This window comes from Bombina bombina, chromosome 2 (genome assembly GCF_027579735.1).
Source record: "Bombina bombina isolate aBomBom1 chromosome 2, aBomBom1.pri, whole genome shotgun sequence".
NCBI classification, from domain to species: Eukaryota; Metazoa; Chordata; class Amphibia; order Anura; family Bombinatoridae; genus Bombina; species Bombina bombina.
In genome coordinates, this window is record NC_069500.1 from 8,378,175 (window position 1) to 8,401,916 (window position 23,742).

General features: G+C 40.2%; 1 protein-coding gene across 1 annotated transcript in view; it reads left to right on the forward strand.

The window, feature by feature from the left end:
- TMEM8B (transmembrane protein 8B) overlaps nt 1-16,257 on the forward strand; it is a 156,389-nt gene extending 140,132 nt beyond the window's left edge. The window contains exons 10-11 of the mRNA XM_053699635.1: nt 7,862-7,978; nt 15,137-16,257. Of these exons, the coding sequence (XP_053555610.1) occupies nt 7,862-7,978; nt 15,137-15,472 (453 nt within the window). The 3' untranslated portion in view covers nt 15,473-16,257. The remainder of the gene's footprint in view (nt 1-7,861; nt 7,979-15,136) is intronic.
- Nucleotides 16,258-23,742: the final 7,485 nt, after the last annotated feature.

Here is a 23,742-nt window from a genome sequence, read left to right on the forward strand (position 1 = left end):
GTATGTAGTCACCTCACTCTGTATGTAGTCACCTCACTCTGTATATAATCACCTCTCTCTGTATATAATCACCTCTCTCTGTATATAGTCACCTCACTCTGTATATAATCACCTCTCTCTGTATATAATCACCTCTCTCTGTATGTAGTCACCTCTCTCTGTATGTAGTCACCTCTCTCTGTATATAATCACCTCTCTCTGTATGTAGTCACCTCTCTCTGTATATAATCACCTCTCTCTGTATATAATCACCTCTCTCTGTATGTAGTCACCTCTCTCTGTATATAATCACTGCTCTCTGTATATAATCACCTCTCTCTGTATATAATCACCTCTCTCTGTATGTAGTCACCTCTCTCTGTATATAATCACCGCTCTCTGTATATAATCACCTCTCTCTGTATGTAGTCACCTCTCTCTGTATGTAGTCACCTCTCTCTGTATATAATCACCTCTCTCTGTATGTAGTCACCTCTCTCTGTATATAATCACCTCTCTCTGTATATAATCACCTCTCTCTGTATACAATCACCTCTCTCTGTATATAATCACCTCTCTCTGTATATAGTCACCTCTCTCTGTATATAATCACCTCTCTCTGTATATAATCACCTCTCTCTGTATATAATCACCTCTCTCTGTATACAATCACCTCTCTCTGTATATAATCACCTCTCTCTGTATGTAGTCACCTCTCTCTGTATATAATCACCTCTCTCTGTATATAATCACCTCTCTCTGTATATAATCACCTCTCTCTGTATACAATCACCTCTCTCTGTATATAATCACCTCTCTCTGTATATAGTCACCTCTCTCTGTATATAATCACATCTCTCTGTATATAATCACATCTCTCTGTATATAATCACCTCACTCTGTATATAGTCACCTCACTCTGTATATAATCACCTCTCTCTGTATATAATCACCTCTCTCTGTATACAATCACCTCTCTCTGTATATAATCACCTCTCTCTGTATGTAGTCACCTCTCTCTGTATATAATCACCTCTCTCTGTATATAATCACCTCTCTCTGTATATAATCACATCTCTCTGTATATAATCACCTCACTCTGTATATAGTCACCTCACTCTGTATATAATCACCTCACTCTGTATATAGTCACCTCACTCTGTATATAATCACCTCACTCTGTATATAGTCACCTCTCTCTGTATATAATCACCTCTCTCTGTATATAATCACCTCTCTCTGTATATAATCACCTCTCTCTGTATATAATCACCTCTCTCTGTATATAATCACATCTCTCTGTATATAATCACCTCACTCTGTATATAGTCACCTCACTCTGTATATAATCACCTCACTCTGTATATAATCACCTCTCTCTGTATATAATCACCTCTCTCTGTATATAATCACCTCTCTCTGTATATAATCACCTCACTCTGTATATAGTCACCTCACTCTGTATATAATCACCTCACTCTGTATATAATCACCTCTCTCTGTATATAATCACCTCTCTCTGTATATAATCACCTCTCTCTGTATATAATCACATCTCTCTGTATATAATCACCTCTCTCTGTATATAATCACCTCACTCTGTATATAATCACCTCTCTCTGTATATAATCACATCTCTCTGTATATAATCACCTCTCTCTGTATATAATCACATCTCTCTGTATATAATCACCTCACTCTGTATATAGTCACCTCACTCTGTATATAATCACCTCTCTCTGTATATAATCACATCTCTCTGTATATAATCACCTCTCTCTGTATATAATCACATCTCTCTGTATATAATCACCTCTCTCTGTATATAATCACCTCTCTCTGTATATAATCACCTCTCTCTGTATATAATCACCTCTCTCTGTATATAGTCACCTCACTCTGTATATAATCACCTCTCTCTGTATATAATCACCTCTCTCTGTATATAATCACATCTCTCTGTATATAATCACCTCACTCTGTATATAGTCACCTCACTCTGTATATAATCACATCTCTCTGTATATAATCACCTCTCTCTGTATATAATCACCTCTCTCTGTATATAATCACCTCTCTCTGTATATAATCACCTCTCTCTGTATATAGTCACCTCACTCTGTATATAATCACCTCTCTCTGTATGTAGTCCCCTCTCTCTGTATGTAGTCACCTCTCTCTGTATATAGTCACCTCTCTCTGTATATAGTCACCTCTCTCTGTATATAATCACCTCTCTCTGTATATAATCACCTCTCTCTTTATATAATCACCTCTCTCTGTATATAATCACCTCTCTCTGTATGTAGTCACCTCTCTCTGTATATAGTCACCTCTCTGTATGTAGTCACCTCTCTCTGTATATAATCACCCCTCTCTGTATGTAGTCACCTCTCTCTGTATGTAGTCACCTCTCTCTGTATATAATCACCTCTCTCTGTATGTAGTCACCTCTCTCTGTATATAATCACCTGTCTCTGTATATAGTCACCTCTCTCTGTATGTAGTCACCTCTCTCTGTATATAATCACCTCTCTCTGTATGTAGTCACCTCTCTCTGTGGGGCAAATTTATCAAAGTGTCAACTATGTTGCATTCGCCGGCATCAATACGCTCGCCTAAAATTGCCAAACGATTTGGCGGCTGACCTGAATACACTCTCCTTATTTATAAAAAAGCTGTCAAAAACATGCGCACCAAGTACGGGGCGATGTGCATCGGACTGTTGTTAACTAGCAGTCATCGATCTTGCGTCTATTCAGCTTTTTCCCAACTTTATTTATACCCTGTCACTAAACACCGCCACTATACTAAAATGTTTAACCCCTATCCCGCTACTTACCGACTTCCCTGCAACCTAAATAAAGTTATTAACCCTTATATCACCACTCCCCGACACTGCCGCAACTAAGTAAATGTATTAACCGCTAAACCTCTGGCCTCCCACATTACCACCACTAACTTAACCTATCAACCCCTAAACCGCTAGCCCCCACATTGCAAAAAACTAAATTAATCTAGTAACCTCTAAACTTAACAACCCCTTAATTTAAAATTAAAATTACAACATCCCTATCTTCAAATAAATTAAAACTTACCCGTAGAATTAAAATAAACTAATTGTAAACTATTAATTAACCTACCCTAACTATTATACTACAATTCAATTAAACTGCCAATTAAATAAACTAAATTACATATTAAGAAAACCTAACCCTACTAAAATTATTTAAATATACAATTTTACATTCTTACAAAGTCCTAAATTAAAAAAACAAAAACTAACTTACAAAAACAAACACTAAATTGCGAAAAATAACAAACCTAATTGTCAAAAATAATTTTTTTTTACACCTAATCTAATAGCCCAATCAAAATAAAAAACCCCTAGCCTACAATAAGCTACCAATGGCCCTTAAAAGAGCCTTTTGTGGGGCATTGCCCCAAAGATATCAGCTCTTTTACCTGGCAAAAAAAATACAAACATCCCCCAACAGTAAAACCCACAACCCAACCAACCCCCCCAAATAAAAAAAACTATCTAAAATAACCGAAGCTACCCATTGCCCTGAAAAGGGCATTTGTATGAGCATTGCCCTTAAAATGTCATTTAGAACTTTTACTGCCCAGACCCTAATCTAAAAATAAAACCCACCCAAAAAACCCTTAAAAAAAAACCTAACACTAACCCCTGACGATCCATTTACAGTTCTTGAAGTCCCGCTTGAAGGATCCATCCAGCCGGCGAAGTCTTCATCCAGGCGGCCTTTTCTATCTTCATCCAGCCGGCAAAGTCCTCCTCCATGCAGCAAGAAGTCTTCATCCAGACGACCTCTTCTATCTTTATCCAGCTGGTATGGAGTGGGTCCATCCTGAAGACATCTGGCATGGAGCATCCTCTTTATACGGTCGCCGCCGTACACTGATTCTTCATTGCAAGTGACGCAATCCAAGATGGCGTCCCTTGCATTTCTATTGGCTGAAAGATTTCAATCAGCCAATAGGAATTAAAGCTGCTAAAATCATATTGACTGTTCCAATCAGTCAATAGGATTGAGCTCTCATCCTATTGGCTATTCCAATCAGCCAATAGGATTGAGCTCTCATTCTATTGGCTGATTGGAAATGCCCATACAAATACCCTTTTCAGGGCAATGGGTAGCTTAGGTTATTTTAGACAGTTTTTTTTATTGGGGGGGTTGGTTGGGTGGTGGGTTTTACTGTTGGGGGGTGTTTGTATTTTATTTGCCAGGTAAAAGAGCTGTTATCTTTGGGGCAATGCACCACAAAAGGCCCTTTTAAGGGCCATTGGTAGTTTATTGTAGGCTAGGGTTTTTTTTATTTTGGGGACGTTTTTTTATTTTGATAGGGCTATTAGATTAGTTGTAAACAATTTTATTTTTGATAATTTTGAGTTATTTTTCGTAATTTAGTGTTTTTTTGTAACAGTTTCTTTTTTGTAAAAAAGATTTAATTGTATATTTAAATCATTTTAGTAGGGTTAGGTTTTTTTTTAATATGTAATTTAGTTTATTTAATTGCTAGTTTAATTTAATTGTAGTATAACAGTTAGGGTAGGTTAATTAATAGTTTACAATTAGTTTATTTTAATTCTACAGGTAAGTTTTAATTTATTTGAAGATAGGGATGTTGTAATTTTAATTTAAAGTTAAGGGGTTGTCATGTTTAGGGGTTAACAGCTTAATTTAGTTTTTTGTGATGTGGGGGGCTGGCAGTTTAGTAGTTAATAGGTTTAGTTAGTAGTGGTGATGTGGGAGGCCAGAGGTTTAGGGGTTAATAACATTATGTAGGTGGCAGCGATGTCGGGGGCGGCAGATTTAGATTTAGGTTTAGACTCGGGGTTTATGATAGGGTGTTAGGTGTAAACGTAACTTTTTTTTCTACCATAGAAATCAATGGGGTATGCTTCATTCTCTTGCAGCATTGAACATAAGCTTTCGGTGCTTTCAGACTCCCATTGAGGTTGGCGGATTGAAAACCAGGTATGATGCGTCGGAATAGCCACGAGCGTACCTGGTAAATGTTTGATAAATGGGGAAAAGTGTCAAATAGAGCCGAATGTGTATTCGGAACATCTGTAATGACATAAGCATCGATTTGCGTCGGATTGAGATTGCGGGATCGTATTTTAAGTCACAAATTTCAACATTTGCCTATCTTGAGGCTTTGATAACTAGGTCGGATCAATCTTGCAACAATTACGATGCGAAATTCCAGCATATTTTCGGTTGACCCTTTGATAAATAGGCCTCTGTATGTAATCACCTCTCTCTGTATATAATCACCTCTCTCTGTATATAATCACCTCTCTCTGTCTGTAGTCCCCTCTCTCTGTATATAATCACCTCTCTCTGTATATAATCACCTCTCTCTGTATATAATCACCTCACTCTGTATGTAGTCACCTCTCTCTGTATATAATCACCTCTCTCTGTATGTAGTCCCCTCTCTCTGTATATAATCACCTCTCTCTGTATATAATCACCTCTCTCTGTCTGTAGTCCCCTCTCTCTGTATATAATCACCTCTCTCTGTATATAATCACCTCTCTCTGTATATAATCACCTCACTCTGTATGTAGTCACCTCTCTCTGTATATAATCACCTCTCTCTGTATATAGTCCCCTCTCTCTGTATGTAGTCACCTCTCTCTGTATATAATCACCTCTCTCTGTATATAATCACCTCTCTCTGTATATAGTCCCCTCTCTCTGTATGTAGTCCCCTCTCTCTGTATGTAGTCCCCTCTCTCTGTATGTAGTCCCCTCTCTCTGTATGTAGTCCCCTCTCTCTGTATGTAGTCCCCTTTCTCTGTATGTGGTCCCCTTTCTCTGTATGTGGTCCCCTCTCTCTGTATGTAGTCCCCTCTCTCTGTATGTGGTCCCCTCTCTCTGTATGTAGTCCCCTCTCTCTGTATGTAGTCCCCTTTCTCTGTATGTGGTCCCCTCTCTCTGTATGTAGTCACCTCTCTCTGTATGTAGTCCCCTCTCTCTGTATGTGGTCCCCTTTCTCTGTATGTGGTCCCCTCTCTCTGAATGTAGTCACCTCTCTCTGTATGTAGTCACCTCTCTCTGTATGTAGTCCCCTCTCTCTGTATGTAGTCCCCTTTCTCTGTATGTGGTCCCCTCTCTCTGTATGTAGTCCCCTCTCTCTGTATGTGGTCCCCTCTCTCTGTATGTAGTCCCCTCTCTCTGTATGTAGTCCCCTCTCTCTGTATGTAGTCCCCTCTCTCTGTATGTAGTCCCCTTTCTCTGTATGTAGTCCCCTCTCTCTGTATGTAGTCCCCTCTCTCTGTATGTAGTCCCCTCTCTCTGTATTTAGTCCCCTTTCTCTGTATGTGGTCCCCTCTCTCTGTATGTAGTCACCTCTCTCTGTATATAATCACCTCTCTCTGTATATATTCACCTCTCTCTGTATGTAGTCCCCTCTCTCTGTATGTAGTCCCCTTTCTCTGTATGTGGTCCCCTCTCTCTGTATGTAGTCACCTCTCTCTGTATATAATCACCTCTCTCTGTATATATTCACCTCTCTCTGTATGTAGTCCCCTCTCTCTGTATGTAGTCCCCTTTCTCTGTATGTGGTCCCCTTTCTCTGTATGTGGTCCCCTCTCTCTGTATGTAGTCCCCTCTCTCTGTATGTAGTCCCCTCTCTCTGTATGTAGTCCCCTCTCTCTGTATGTAGTCCCCTCTCTCTGTATGTTGTCCCCTTTCTCTGTATGTGGTCCCCTTTCTCTGTATGTAGTCCCCTCTCTCTGTATGTGGTCCCCTCTCCCTGTATGTGGTCCCCTCTCTCTGTATGTGATCCCCTTTCTCTGTATGTGGTCCCCTCTCTCTGTATGTAGTCCCCTCTCTCTGTATGTGGTCCCCTCTCTCTGTATGTGGTCCCCTCTCTCTGTATGTGATCCCCTTTCTCTGTATGTGGTCCCCTCTCTCTGTATGTAGTCCCCTTTCTCTGTATGTGGTCCCCTCTCTCTGTATGTAGTCACCTCTCTCTGTATATAATCACCTCTCTCTGTATATATTCACCTCTCTCTGTATGTAGTCCCCTCTCTCTGTATGTAGTCCCCTTTCTCTGTATGTGGTCCCCTTTCTCTGTATGTGGTCCCCTCTCTCTGTATGTAGTCCCCTCTCTCTGTATGTGGTCCCCTCTCTCTGTATGTGGTCCCCTTTCTCTGTATGTGGTCCCCTTTCTCTGTATGTGGTCCCCTCTCTCTGTATGTAGTCCCCTCTCTCTGTATGTGGTCCCCTCTCTCTGTATGTAGTCCCCTCTCTCTGTATGTAGCCCCCTCTCTCTGTATGTAGTCCCCTCTCTTTGTATGTGGTCCCCTCTCTCTGTATGTAGTCCCCTCTCTCTGTATGTAGTCACCTCTCTCTGTATGTGGTCCCCTCTCTCTGTATGTAGTCCCCTCTCTCTGTATGTAGCCCCCTCTCTCTGTATGTAGTCCCCTCTCTCTGTATGTGGTCCCCTCTCTCTGTATGTAGTCCCCTCTCTCTGTATGTAGTCCCCTCTCTCTGGATGTAGTCCCCTCTCTCTGTATGTAGTCACCTCTCTCTGTATGTAGTCCCCTCTCTCTGTATGTAGTCCCCTTTCTCTGTATGTAGTCCCCTCTCTCTGTATGTAGTCCCCTCTCTCTGTATGTAGTCCCCTTTCTCTGTATGTGGTCCCCTCTCTCTGTATGTGGTCCCCTCTCTCTGTATGTGATCCCCTTTCTCTGTATATAGTCCCCTCTCTCTGTATGTAGTCACCTCTCTCTATAATTGCATTACTTTGTATATAGTTACTGCTCTCTGTATATAACCTCACTAGCAATGTTCCCATCACAATAACCACAATCCCTTATATGAAGTGTCTCCTGTTTAAGGTGCTGTATCTCCTCGGTGCAATGCTGCTCTCTATGGCTCTGCAGTTGGACCGCCATGGCTTGTGGAACCTCCTGGGGCCCAGTCTCTTTGCTGTTGGCATTATGGCGATTGCCTGGGTAAGTATGGCAGCTGTTCTACGGTTAATAAGATATCACATGCCTGATAGTGACAGTGATTATTATTAGGAATTTAAGAGATACATTAGTAAGAGCTGATATAGGACCCGAAAGGGGAATGACACAGACCTATATCTCCACCCCTAAATGTGGATGTTTTCCATGTCTCAGTTGCTGTAATTGCAATAGTGTTATAAAAGGAGATCATTTTATACATCCAATGACTGGAAAACAATGTAAGATCTCTGGTTTTTACACCTGTAATTCAGATTTTGTAATATACCTCATTAAGTGCCCATGCGCCAAAATATATATTGGGGAATCTATACGTAGGATCAAAGACAGGATAAATGAGCACAAATCAAATATCCTCTGTAATAATAGGGATGCTCCTGTGTCTAATCATTTCTTGCAGGCTGGCCATACCATCTCCCAACTTAGATATCAGGTTATTGAACAGATCAGGAGACCAAGGAGGGGAGGTGATAGACATAGAATCCTAAAATCTAGGGAAACCTTTTGGATCTAAACTCTATGATAATTGTATGAACTGTACTAAGATGGTTATTCTTGCTGAAAATCACTTTTTATTGTTGATGGAATATGAAACATATTGAAATATGCTAAATTGTATTAGTTTTTTAATGTATGCTATATTTCAGGTTATAATGTGTTAATGAGACAAATAGTTCTGTGACCACTAGATGGGGTAGTGTAATTTCCTGCCAACTAAGGGAAACACAGAATTAACATCACCTGTATAGGTAACAGGTCCCTCCCCTTTGTGGGGGTATATAAGGTGGTTAGGATATTTGTATGAATAACATGATTAAGGTCAGTTTGTGACCGAAACGTTGTTGTTCCGTGTGATGTCTCACTAATAAAGGATATTGATACACATCTCGTGGTGCTGCTGTGTTTCATATATTGCACTTATTTGGGATCAGTGCAGGGTCCTGACAGCGTGCACCTGGATACTGGCAGTAAGTGCTGTGCTATTTTCTATGGCCTAGATTTCGAGTTTGGCGGTAGCCGTGAAAACCAGCGTTAGAGGCTCCTAACGCTGGTTTTAGGCTACCGCCGGTATTTGGAGTCAGTCAGGAAAGGGTCTAACGCTCACTTTTCAGCCACGACTTTTCCATACCGCAGATCCCCTTACGTCAATTGCGTATCCTATCTTTTCAATGGGATCTTTCTAACTCCGGTATTTAGAGTCGTGTCTGAAGTGAGCGTTAGAAATCTAAGGACAAAACTCCAGCCGCAGAAAAAAGTCAGTAGTTAAGAGCTTTCTGGGCTAACGCCGGTTCATAAAGCTCTTAACTACTGTGCTCTAAAGTACACTAACACCCATAAACTACCTATGTACCCCTAAACCGAGGTCCCCCCACATCGCCGCCACTCGATTACATTTTTTAACCCCTAATCTGCCGACAGCCACCTACGTTATACTTATGTACCCCTAATCTGCTGCCCCTAACACTGCCGACCCCTATATTATATTTATTAACCCCTAACCTGCCCCCCACAAAGTCGCCGCCAGCTACCTACAATAATTAACCCCTAATCTGCCGACCGCAAAGAGCCGCCACCTACATTATAGCTATGTACCCCTAATCTGCTGCCCCTAACACCGCCGACCCCTATATTATATTTATTAACCCCTAATCTGCCCCCCTCAACGTTGCCTCCACCTGCCTACACTTATTAACCCCTAATCTGCCGAGCGGATCTCAGCGCTACTATAATAAAGTTATTAACCCCTAATCCGCCTCACTCCCGCCTCAAAAACCCTATAATAAATAGTATTAACCCCTAATCTGCCCTCCCTAACATCGCCGACACCTAACTTCAATTATTAACCCCTAATCTGCCGACCGGACCTCGCCGCTACTGTAATAAATGGATTAACCCCTAAAGCTAAGTCTAACCCTAACACTAACACCCCCCTAAGTTAAATATAATTTAAATCTAACGAAATATATTAACTCTTATTAAATAAATTATTCCTATTTAAAGCTAAATACTTACCTGTAAAATAAACCCTAATATAGCTACAATATAAATTATAATTATATTGTAGCTATTTTAGGATTAATATTTATTTTACAGGTAACTTTGTATTTATTTTAACCAGGTACAATAGCTATTAAATAGTTAATAACTATTTAATAGCTAAAATAGTTAAAATAATTACAAAATTACCTGTAAAAGAAATCCTAACCTAAGTTACAATTAAACCTAACACTACACTATCAATAAATAAATTAAATACAATTCCTACAAATAAATACAATTAAATAAACTAACTAAAGTACAAAAAATAAAAAAATATTTACAAACATTAGAAAAAAATTACAACAATTTTAAACTAATTACACCTACTCTAAGCCCCCTAATAAAATAACAAAGACCCCCAAAATAAAAAAATGCCCTACCCTATTCTAAATTACTAAAGCTCAAAGCTCTTTTACCTTACCAGCCCTGAACAGGGCCCTTTGCGGGGCATGCCCCAAAGAATTCAGCTCTTTTGCCTGTAAAAAAAACACATACAATACCCCCCCCCCAACATTACAACCCACCACCCACATACCCCTAATCTAACCCAAACCCCCCTTAAATAAACCTAACACTAAGCCCCTGAAGATCTTCCTACCTTGTCTTCACCTCACCGGGTATCACACCGATCCGTCCTGGCTCCGATATCTTCATCCAACCCAAGAGGGGGCTAGACATCCATCATCCGACGGCTGAAGAAGTCCAGAAGAGGGTCCAAAGTCTTCATCCTATCCGGGAAGAAGAGTAGATCCGGACCGGCAACCATCTTCTTCCAAGCGGCATCTTCTATCTTCATCCGATGAGGACCGGCTCCATCTTGAAGACCTCCATCGCGGATCCATCCTTCTTCTCCAACGACTTCCCGACGAATAACGGTTCCTTTAAGGGACGTCATCCAAGATGGCGTCCCTCGAATTCCGATTGGCTGATAGGATTCTATCAGCCAATCGGAATTAAGGTAGGAAAATTCTGATTGGCTGATGGAATCAGCCAATCAGAATCAAGTTCAATCCGATTGGCTGATTCAATCAGCCAATCAGATTGAGCTTGCATTCTATTGGCTGATCGGAACAGCCAATAGAATGCGAGCTCAATCTGATTGGCTGATCGGATCAGCCAATCGGATTGAACTTGATTCTGATTGGCTGATTCCATCAGCCAATCAGAATTTTCCTACCTTGAATACTGTTTTCTTATTCACAAAATAGTGTCGAGCTGCCGGCGGGCAGTGTATTCTGTTAGTCTGCTATTATGAATCTATCTCTATGTTACTTGCCTGAATTGGCAGTAATTTCTAATATTTATGGTTTTGCTTGTAACCTAAATTAGCCCAGTTACCCAAGTAAATACCCCATAATAGTTATAGCCGTATTGTCTCACTCAACCGTTAACATATTATTCACTACGCTATGAGGAGGTCATAAGTTTAGGCTTCTGTTATAAGCGATATTCCTCTGATTATGAGTCAGTGGATATCCCTCTCAGTATTGTTTCCTAAGTAGTGTACAACGCTGACACCCTATTGATGCCGGTGAGCCACAATAAAACGTAATAGACTACTTTCTCCTAATATTAAAAAAAGAGCTGAACAGTGCTCTGTCTCTACACCTAACGCGTTTCGCCCGTACAGGGCTTTATTTTGATAAAGCCCTGTACGGGCGAAACGCGTTAGGTGTAGAGACAGAGCACTGTTCAGCTCTTTTTTTAATATTAGGAGAAAGTAGTCTATTACGTTTTATTGTGGCTCACCGGCATCAATAGGGTGTCAGCGTTGTACACTACTTAGGAAACAATACTGAGAGGGATATCCACTGACTCATAATCAGAGGAATATCGCTTATAACAGAAGTCTAAACTTATGACCTCCTCATAGCGTAATGAATAATATGTTAACGGTTGAGTGAGACAATACGGCTATAACTATTATGGGGTATTTACTTGGGTAACTGGGCTAATTTAGGTTACAAGCAAAACCATAAATATTAGAAATTACTGCCAATTCAGGCAAGTAACATAGAGATAGATTCATAATAGCAGACTAACAGAATACACTGCCCGCCGGCAGCTCAACACTATTTTGTGAATAAGAAAACAGTATTCATAACAGCATCTAACTATATTACATAAGTGTGCTAAAGTGTACATATTAACAAGGTACTGAGATACATGTAGCAATCTTACTGCAGGTATACTATTGCTGCCTAAAAAATTAAAATTGACTATATTACGTTTTACTTCTGTAATAAAACTTTACATTTGAATACTGATCGTGATCTTACTAAAGTGGTACTATCCATGCTCAGTGAACTCCAACTTACTATAACACTCACTACAGGTGCTGTACAACACTGCAAGTAGTACTGTTAATGCTCAGTGAACTTTACTAACTACAACTGGTGCAAAAAATTGTACCCAAATACTTAACTTTTTGTAGTGGTATTACCGCACCAAAATAAGCTGATCTAATTATACCAACAACCACTGATAGTATACAACACTTTATTGGGGCTTGCATAGGAACAGCACGGTAATAAAACCTCTGCTACATAAAAATAAAGTTACCTTTTGCACTTATGTTTAATACCACACCACTACTCTGACGTGGTAATGCAGAATACTTAGTGCCCTTTCAATGCACACTCTGCTATTATGAAACAAAATGACAATATAGATACAGCAGGTCACATTTAAGCCTGAAATAATAATAGCTAGATAACACTAAATATCTAGTTCACTCTTAACACAAAACTATCCCAGACCAGAGGGTCACACGTGATTACAAAAGAGTTATTGGGACACTATAATTCATGTAAACCAATTTACTTGACATTAACCCTTATGTTAAGGACTGGTCAGAGAATGATAAGTAAATAAAGAAGTGAGTGAATGGATAGACAAGATCAGTAATAACACTGTCTGTCTCAAGCGATTTACACTGATACAATAATGAATAACTGAACCACAATACTGGCAGTTATCTTATCTCAGGTATCTTAGATAAAAGAAGTAGCCCAACACTATAACACATGTATTGTTTCCCCTACTGGACAACCCATATAAATCCAGCATTTCTTGTGTAGATTATCCTATGTGTGACTGATTACTTCAAATAAATAACAGCCTTACAGTATGGATGACAGCAATATGTATATATAAACATATTATGTCAGCATTAAACTGACTACTTATCTTATTTGATATCCTTGCTATTGCTGAAAACCCACAATCTTTAATTAAGCAGAGCAGAAGCAATCCCCCACTGGGCAGCTTTATAGCAATCCACACAACATTAACAGAGCTTTATTTAATTGAGCCGGTGTGCCACACCGATTTCTGTATAGATTATACTGTAATATTATTTTTTTGGGCTATCATACCCCAAAGGCCTATTTACACAATTACTGTATATAACAGAATCTATACATGACTACTCCATCCTAGGTTTTTAATTATTTATGTTTCCCTTTTTTCCCCCTTCTCCAATAATTTTAGCCAAATAAATAAAAGTTAAGTTTTATACTCTGGAAGTTGACGCCGCATAAGAGGTTAAGACAGTGAGTGCTAGAACCGCATTCTTTCGTGGAAGTGACTTTATCACCTCCACTCCTTGTGTGAATGCTATTTTTGTGCGGTAGCACCCCTCCCTCTAACATCATAGAAAAAATTTCACAATAACTAACTATCATTGACCACTATAGATATACTGGGGAGCGTGTCTAAGTGTAGTGCCATTGCTCAAACTTGTTTCTAGTAGTGTTAGGTTTAATTGTAGGTAATTGTAGGTATTTTATTTAATTAATTTATTGATAGTGTAGTGTTAGGTTTAATTGTAACTTAGGTTAGGATTTATTTTACAGGTCATTTTGTAATTATTTTAACTAGGTAGCTATTAAATAGTTCTTAACTATTTAATAGCTATTGTACCTGGTTAAAATAAATACAAAGTTACCTGTAAAATAAATATTAATCCTAAAATAGCTGCAATATAATTATAATTTATATTGTAGCTATATTAGGATTTATTTTACAGGTAAGTATTTAGCTTTAAATAGGAATAATTTATTTAATAAGAGTTCATTAATTTCGTTAGATTTAAATTATATTTAATTTAGGGGGGTGTTAGTGTTAGGGTTAGACTTAGCTTTAGGGGTTAATACATTTATTAGAATAGAGGTGAGCTCCAGTCGGCAGATTAGGGGTTAATGTTTGAAGTTAGGTGTTGACGATGTTAGGGAGGGCAGATTAGGGGTTAATACTATTTATTATAGGGTTAGTGAGGCGGATTAGGGGTTAATAACTTTATTATAATAGCGGTGCGGTCCGCTCGGCAGATTAGGGGTTAATAAGTGTAGGCAGCTGGAGGCGACGATGTGGGGGGCAGATTAGGGTTTAATAAATATAATATAGGGGTCGGCGATGTTAGGGCAGCAGATTAGGGGTACATAGGGATAATGTAAGTAGCGGCGGTTTACGGAGCGGCAGATTAGGGGTTAATAATAATATGCAGGGGTCAGCGATAGCGGGGGCGGCAGATTAGGGGTTAATAAGTGTAAGGTTAGGGGTGTTTAGACTCGGGGTACATGTTAGGGTGTTAGGTGCAGACGTAGGAAGTGTTTCCCCATAGACAACAATGGGGCTGCGTTAGGAGCTGAACGCAGCTTTTTTGCAGGTGTTAGTTTTTTTTTCAGCTCAAACAGCCCCATTGTTTTCTATGGGGGAATCGTGCACGAGCACGTTTTTGAAGCTGGCCGCTTCCGTAAGCAACTCTGGTATCGAGAGTTGCAGTGGCGTTAAATATGCTCTACGCTCCTTTTTTGGAGCCTAACACAGCCATTCTGTGGACTCTCAATACCAGAGTTATTTCAAAGGTGCGGCCAGAAAAAAGCCAGCGTTAGCTACGCGGGTCGTTACCGACAAAACTCTAAATCTAGGCGTATGATTGATATAGTGACCTGGGCTGTAGGTTCCTATAGAGGGGTACATCTGATCATCAGTTGTAATAACCCAATGATTGTGGCCATACCTTGTACCAGGATGAAGTCTCTCAGAGGGCAAATGGTAGCCAGTGTAGTGTTACTACTTTTTCACTCTTCTGTTTTGCAGACTTTCCGAACTATCCGGAGACGGCACTGTTACCCACCAACATGGAAGCGCTGGCTTTTCTACCTCTGTCCAGGGACACTCATCGCCAGCTCGGCCGTAGCACTGTATGCCTTTGTGGAGACTGAGGAAAACTATTTTTACATTCATAGTATTTGGCATATGCTGATTGCAGGCAGTGTTGGGTTCTTACTTCCCCCACGCTCCAAACCTGACGGGAGGGTGGCCCCTCTAACACGAAGGAAGGGCTGCGGGTACCAGCTCTGTGTGAATGAGCAGGAGGAACTGGGTCTTGTGGACCCTGGATCTGTTTCCATAAACAGCATCTGCACTAGTTGACACACAAGCCACACAGGACCATAGGAATTAGCACCAGGAACAAGGATTTACGCTGCTGGCTGATCTTTGCTTGGTCACTTATCAGGGTTTAGGTTTAATCACTGGCTCAATGAATGGAGATTGCTATGTCCTTCTCTGTAACTCACCTTGCTACAAAGGGGAAGTTGCCTGAATCTCAGATTTCATGACTAGCTTCTGGTTGGGCCTTTGAGGCTGGATTGCTAATTTCTTACAGAATAATCAGAATTACCTCGTACAACTTTGTGCATTATTTTCTTCTGAAGGTGAGAGCGGACTGGGTGCGGCTGTGGGAAGGTCACACCTGGCAGTCATGATACAAATACTTCCAGCAGGATGGGCGTAAGAACAGCTACATAGCTGAGAATTAACACGCTCTTCCCAAAAAAGACATTATAGGGCATTATTTTATCAGGTGGCTGCGGCCAGAAGTGGAATAAACAGGGGGACTGTGTGCAAACAAAAAATACAATGAAATGGTGCCATCTCACAACAGGAAGCTGGGCTCCTGCTTGCCAGTAGGAGATGCCATCTGGCACATAGGACAGCAGCAGAGGATTGAAACTGTTTTTCTTCCAGCTTTACTTGAATTACAGCCCCTCCCTCACAGGACGTGTCACTGGGTCACATTTTTACCCTTCACATTCTCTCACAGACAGTATTGCCAGGCTGTCCGGTGTGAGAGGGGCTTTCATGTCTGCCATGCACGGAAATTACACTGAAATCACAAATGTTCACATTTTTACCATTAAATGAATGAAATTTGAGGCAGTGCTTTTCTATTCTAGCATAAAGGTACTGATGCACCTATGTTATACTGGGAGAGGAGGGGACATCCGTGCATAAAATAAATGACCTCTTGTGGTATTATGTACAGGAAAAAGCTCTGCTCACAAACAGGGTCTGCTGGCAGGTGAGAGAGGTGACCTTTGTTTACAGAACTTAGGTAGGAAATGAGAAACTCAGCTTTTATGTGTGTAAAGAAGGCTCCTCATCAAATGCAGAATAAACATCTCATATAACAGAGAAGAAAGGAAAGGTTGTACTTCACTTTTAGCAGAATAGACATCTCATATAACAGAAGACAGGAAAGGTTGTACTTCACTTTTAGCAGAATAGACATCTCATATAACAGAAGACAGGAAAGGTTGTACTTCACTTGTAGCAGAATAGACATCTCATATAACAGAAGAAAGGAAAGGTTGTACTTCACTTTTAGCAGAATAGACATCTCATATAACAGAAGACAGGAAAGGTTGTACTTCACTTGTAGCAGAATAGACATCTCATATAACAGAAGAAAGGAAAGGTTGTACTTCACTTGTAGCAGAATAGACATCTCATATAACAGAAGAAAGGAAAGGTTGTACTTCACTTGTAGCAGAATAGACATCTCATATAACAGAAGAAAGGAAAGGTTGTACTTCACTTTTAGCAGAATAGACATCTCATATAACAGAGAAGAAAGGAAAGGTTGTACTTCACTTGTAGCAGAATAGACATCTCAGATAACAGAAGAAAGGAAAGGTTGTACTTCACTTGTAGCAGAATAGACATCTCAGATAACAGAAGAAAGGAAAGGTTGTACTTCACTTGTAGCAGAATAGACATCTCATATAACAGAAGAAAGGAAAGGTTGTACTTCACTTGTAGCAGAATAGACATCTCATATAACAGAAGAAAGGAAAGGTTGTACTTCACTTGTAGCAGAATAGACATCTCATATAACAGAAGACAGGAAAGGTTGTACTTCACTTGTAGCAGAATAGACATCTCTTATAACAGAAGAAAGGAAAGGTTGTACTTCACTTGTAGCAGAATAGACATCTCATATAACAGAAGAAAGGAAAGGTTGTACTTCACTTGTAGCAGAATAGACATCTCATATAACAGAAGAAAGGAAAGGTTGTACTTCACTTGTAGCAGAATAGACATCTCATATAACAGAAGAAAGGAAAGGTTGTACTTCACTTTTAGCAGAATAGACATCTCATATAACAGAGAAGAAAGGAAAGGTTGTACTTCACTTGTAGCAGAATAGACATCTCATATAACAGAAGAAAGGAAAGGTTGTACTTCACTTGTAGCAGAATAGACATCTCATATAACAGAAGACAGGAAAGGTTGTACTTCACTTGTAGCAGAATAGACATCTCTTATAACAGAAGAAAGGAAAGGTTGTACTTCACTTGTAGCAGAATAGACATCTCATATAACAGAAGAAAGGAAAGGTTGTACTTCACTTGTAGCAGAATAGACATCTCATATAACAGAAGACAGGAAAGGTTGTACTTCACTTGTAGCAGAATAGACATCTCAGACAACAGAAGAAAGGAAAGGCTGTACTTCCCTTGTAGCAGAATAGACATCTCAGATAACAGAAGAAAGGAAAGGTTGTACTTCACTTGTAGCAGAATAGACATCTCAGACAACAGAAGAAAGGAAAGGTTGTACTTCACTTGTAGCAGAATAGACATCTCAGATAACAGAAGAAAGGAAAGGTTGTACTTCACTTGTAGCAGAATAGACATCTCAGATAACAGAAGAAAGGAAAGGTTGTACTTCACTTGTAGCAGAATAGACATCTCATATAACAGAAGAAAAGAAAGGTTGTACTTCACTTGTAGCAGAATAGACATCTCATATAACAGAAGAAAGGAAAGGTTGTACTTCACTTTTAGCAGAATAGACATCTCATATAACAGAGAAGAAAGGAAAGGTTGTACTTCACTTGTAGCAGAATAGACATCTTAGATAACAGAAGAAAGGAAAGGTTGTACTTCACTTGTAGCAGAATAGACATCTCAGATAACAGAAGAAAGGAAAGGTTGTACTTCACTTGTAGCAGAATAGACATCTCATATAACAGAAGAAAGGAAAGGTTGTACTTCACTTGTAGCAGAATAGACATCTCATATAACAGAAGAAAGGAAAGGTTGTACTTCACTTGTAGCAGAATAGACATCTCATATAACAGAAGACAGGAAAGGTTGTACTTCACTTGTAGCAGAATAGACATCTCTTATAACAGAAGAAAGGAAAGGTTGTACTTCACTTGTAGCAGAATAGACATCTCATATAACAGAAGAAAGGAAAGGTTGTACTTCACTTGTAGCAGAATAGACATCTCATATAACAGAAGAAAGGAAAGGTTGTACTTCACTTGTAGCAGAATAGACATCTCATATAACAGAAGAAAGGAAAGGTTGTACTTCACTTTTAGCAGAATAGACATCTCATATAACAGAGAAGAAAGGAAAGGTTGTACTTCACTTGTAGCAGAATAGACATCTCATATAACAGAAGAAAGGAAAGGTTGTACTTCACTTGTAGCAGAATAGACATCTCATATAACAGAAGAAAGGAAAGGTTGTACTTCACTTGTAGCAGAATAGACATCTCATATAACAGAAGACAGGAAAGGTTGTACTTCACTTGTAGCAGAATAGACATCTCTTATAACAGAAGAAAGGAAAGGTTGTACTTCACTTGTAGCAGAATAGACATCTCATATAACAGAAGAAAGGAAAGGTTGTACTTCACTTGTAGCAGAATAGACATCTCATATAACAGAAGACAGGAAAGGTTGTACTTCACTTGTAGCAGAATAGACATCTCAGACAACAGAAGAAAGGAAAGGCTGTACTTCCCTTGTAGCAGAATAGACATCTCAGATAACAGAAGAAAGGAAAGGTTGTACTTCACTTGTAGCAGAATAGACATCTCAGACAACAGAAGAAAGGAAAGGTTGTACTTCACTTGTAGCAGAATAGACATCTCAGATAACAGAAGAAAGGAAAGGTTGTACTTCACTTGTAGCAGAATAGACATCTCAGATAACAGAAGAAAGGAAAGGTTGTACTTCACTTGTAGCAGAATAGACATCTCATATAACAGAAGAAAAGAAAGGTTGTACTTCACTTGTAGCAGAATAGACATCTCATATAACAGAAGAAAGGAAAGGTTGTACTTCACTTGTAGCAGAATAGACATCTCATATAACAGAAGACAGGAAAGGTTGTACTTCACTTGTAGCAGAATAGACATCTCAGACAACAGAAGAAAGGAAAGGTTGTACTTCACTTGTAGCAGAATAGACATCTCAGATAACAGAAGAAAGGAAAGGTTGTACTTCACTTGTAGCAGAATAGACATCTCAGACAACAGAAGAAAGGAAAGGTTGTACTTCACTTGTAGCAGAATAGACATCTCAGATAACAGAAGAAAGGAAAGGTTGTACTTCACTTGTAGCAGAATAGACATCTCAGATAACAGAAGAAAGGAAAGGTTGTACTTCACTTGTACATATAGGTAAGAAATAAGAAACTCTTACCTAGATTAAGAGTTTTGCACTAAACAGGGTGCGAAACTAAAGCCAAAAATAGTTGCATTATTTCACCCTCCATAGCGCTGCCATTACGAGTTACTGAAAAGTCACCTTGTGCGTGCGATATGGTGGCGTTAAGCTCCATACCGCACACAATCCAAGGGCCACTTTGACATGCTCGTGCACGCTTTCCCCCATAGACATCAATGGGGAGAGAGTGTTAGAAAAAAACTAACACCTGAAGTGCGGAATGAAACCCCATTGATGTCTATGGGGAAAAAAGTTACGTTTAAACCTAACACCCTAACATAAACCCAAAGTCTAAACACCCCTAATCTGCTGCCCTCGACATCGCCAACACCTAAATAAAGTCATTAACCCTTAATCTGCCGCTCCCGACAATGCCACCACTATAATAAAGCTATTAACCCCTACTTTGTCGCTCCCTGACATTGCTGCCACTATAATAAAGCTATTAACCCATATTCTGCCGCTCCCCGACATTGCCGACACTATAATAAAGTTATTAACCCCTAAACCTCCGGCCTCCCACATCTCCGCAACTAAATAAACCTATTAACCCCTAAACTTCCGGCCTCCCACATCTCAGTGACTAAATAAACCTATTAACCCCTAAACCGCCGCCCCCCCACATCGCAAAACACTAAATTATACTATTAACCCTTAAACCTTACACCCCCCTAACTCTAAATTAAAATTACAATATAACTATATTTAAATAAATAAAAACTTACCTGTGAAATAAAAATAAACCTAACATTATACTATAAATTAATCTAACATTATTCTAATAAAATTAAAAATACTTACAATTAAAAAAACAGAATTTATGCTTACCTGATAAATTACTTTCTCCAACGGTGTGTCCGGTCCACGGCGTCATCCTTACTTGTGGGAATATCTCTTCCCCAACAGGAAATGGCAAAGAGTCCCAGCAAAAGCTGTCCATATAGTCCCTCCTAGGCTCCGCCCACCCCAGTCATTCGACCGACGGACAGGAGGAAAAAACAGGAGAAACTATAGGGTGCCGTGGTGACTGTAGTTAGAGAAATTAATTCATCAAACCTGATTAAAAAACCAGGGCGGGCCGTGGACCGGACACACCGTTGGAGAAAGTAATTTATCAGGTAAGCATAAATTCTGTTTTCTCCAACATTGGTGTGTCCGGTCCACGGCGTCATCCTTACTTGTGGGAACCAATACCAAAGCTTTAGGACACGGATGAAGGGAGGGAGCAAATCAGGTTACCTAAACAGAAGGCACCACGGCTTGCAAAACCTTTCTCCCCAAAATAGCCTCCGAAGAAGCAAAAGTATCAAATTTGTAAAATTTGGCAAAAGTGTGCAGGGAAGACCAAGTCGCTGCCTTACATATCTGATCAACAGAAGCCTCGTTCTTGAAGGCCCATGTGGAAGCCACAGCCCTAGTAGAGTGAGCCGTGATTCTTTCAGGAGGCTGCCGTCCGGCAGTCTCGTAAGCCAATCAAATGATGCTTTTAAGCCAAAAGGAAAGAGAGGTAGAAGTCGCTCTTTGACCTCTCCTTTTACCAGAATAGACGACAGAGAGGATGTTTGTCTGAACTCTTTTGTAGCTTCTAAATAGAATTTTAGAGCACGGACTACATCTAAATTGTGTAACAAACGTTCCTTCTTTGAAACTGGATTCGGACACAAAGAAGGTACAACTATCTCCTGGTTAATATTTTTGTTGGAAACAACCTTTGGAAGAAAACCAGGCTTAGTACGCAAAACGACCTTATCTGAATGGAACACCAGATAGGGCGAAGTACACTGCAGAGCAGATAATTCAGAAACTCTTCTAGCAGAAGAAATAGCAACCAAAAACAAAACTTTCCAAGATAACAACTTAATATCTATGGAATGTAAAGGTTCAAACGGAACCCCTTGGAGAACTGAAAGAACTAGATTTAAACTCCAGGGAGGAGTCAAAGGTCTGTAAACAGGCTTGATCCTAACCAGAGCCTGAACAAACGCTTGAACATCTGGCACAGTTGTCAGTCGTTTGTGTAACAAGACAGATAAAGCAGAAATCTGTCCCTTTAGAGAACTCGCTGATAATCCTTTATCCAAACCTTCTTTTAGAAAGGAAAGGATCTTAGGAAATTTGATCTTATTCCATAAGAATCCCTTGGATTCACACCAGCAGATATATCTTTTCCATATTTTATGGTAAATTTTTCTAGTTACCGGTTTTCTAGCTTGAACCAGAGTATCTATCACAGAATCTGAAAACCCACGCTTTGATAGAATCAAGCGTTCAATTTCCAAGCCGTCAGCTGGAGGGAGACCAGATTTGGATGTTCGAATGGACCCTGTACAAGAAGATCCTGTCTCAAAGGTAGCCTCCATGGTGGAACCGATGACATATTCACCAGGTCTGCATACCAAGCCCTGAGAGCATTGAATATCGCTCTCAGTTCCAGAATGTTTATCGGGAGAAGAGACTCTTCCCGAGACCATAGTCCCTGAGCTTTCAGGGAGTCCCAGTCCGCGCCCCAGCCCACTAGACTGGCGTCGGTCGTGACGATGACCCACTTTGGTCTGCGGAAGCTCATTCCCTGGGACAGGTGGTCCAGGGTTAGCCACCAACGGAGTGAGTCTCTGGTCTTCTGATCTACTTGAATCACTGGAGACAAGTCTGTATAGTCCCCATTCCACTGTTTCAGCATGCACAGTTGTAATGGTCTTAGATGAATTCGCGCAAAAGGAACTATGTCCATTGCTGCAACCATCAATCCTACCACTTCCATGCACTGAGCTACGGAAGGACGTGGAATAGAATGAAGAACTTGACAAGCGTTTAGAAGTTTTGACTTTCTGACTTCTGTCAGGAAAATCCTCATTTCTAAAGAATCTATTATTGTTCCCAAGAAAGGAACTCTTGTCGACGGAGACAGGGAACTTTTTTCTATGTTCACCTTCCATCCGTGAGATCTGAGAAAGGCCAGAACATTGTCTGTGTGAGCCTTTGTCTTTGAAAGAGACGACACTTGTATTAGAATGTCGTCCAAGTAAGGTACTACTGCAATGCCCCTTGGTCTTAGAACCGCTAGAAGGGACCCGAGTACCTTTGTGAAAATCCTTGGAGCAGTGGCTAATCCGAATGGGAGGGCCACAAACTGGTAATGTTTGTCCAGAAAGGCGAACCTTAGGAACTGATGATGATCCTTGTGGATAGGAATATGTAGATACGCATCCTTTAGATCCATGGTAGTCATAAATTGACCTTCCTGGATTGTAGGTAGAATCGTTCGAATGGTTTCCATTTTGAACGATGGAACCCTGAGAAATTTGTTTAGGATCTTTAAATCCAGAATTGGTCTGAAAGTTCCCTCTTTTTTGGGAACTACAAACAGATTTGAGTAAAATCCCATCCCCTGTTCCGCCTTTGGAACAGGGTGTATCACTCCCATTTTTAACAGGTCTTTTACACAATGTAAGAATGCCTGTCTCTTTATTTGGTTTGAGGATAAGTGAGACATGTGGAACCTTCCCCTTGGGGGTAGTTCCTTGAATTCCAGAAGATAACCCTGAGAGACTATTTCTAGTGCCCAGGGATCCTGAACATCTCTTGCCCAAGCCTGAGCAAAGAGAGAGAGTCTGCCCCCTACTAGATCCGGTCCCGGATCGGGGGCTACTCCTTCATGCTGTTTTGTTAGTAGCAGCAGGCTTCTTGGCCTGCTTACCCTTGTTCCAGCCTTGCATCGGTTTCCAGGCTGGCTTGGTTTGTGACGCATTACCCTCTTGTTTAGAGGATGCAGAATTAGAGGCCGGTCCATTCCTGAAATTGCGAAAGGAACGAAAATTAGACTTATTCTTGGCTTTGAAAGGCCTATCTTGTGGGAGGGCGTGGCCCTTTCCCCCAGTGATGTTTGAGATAATCT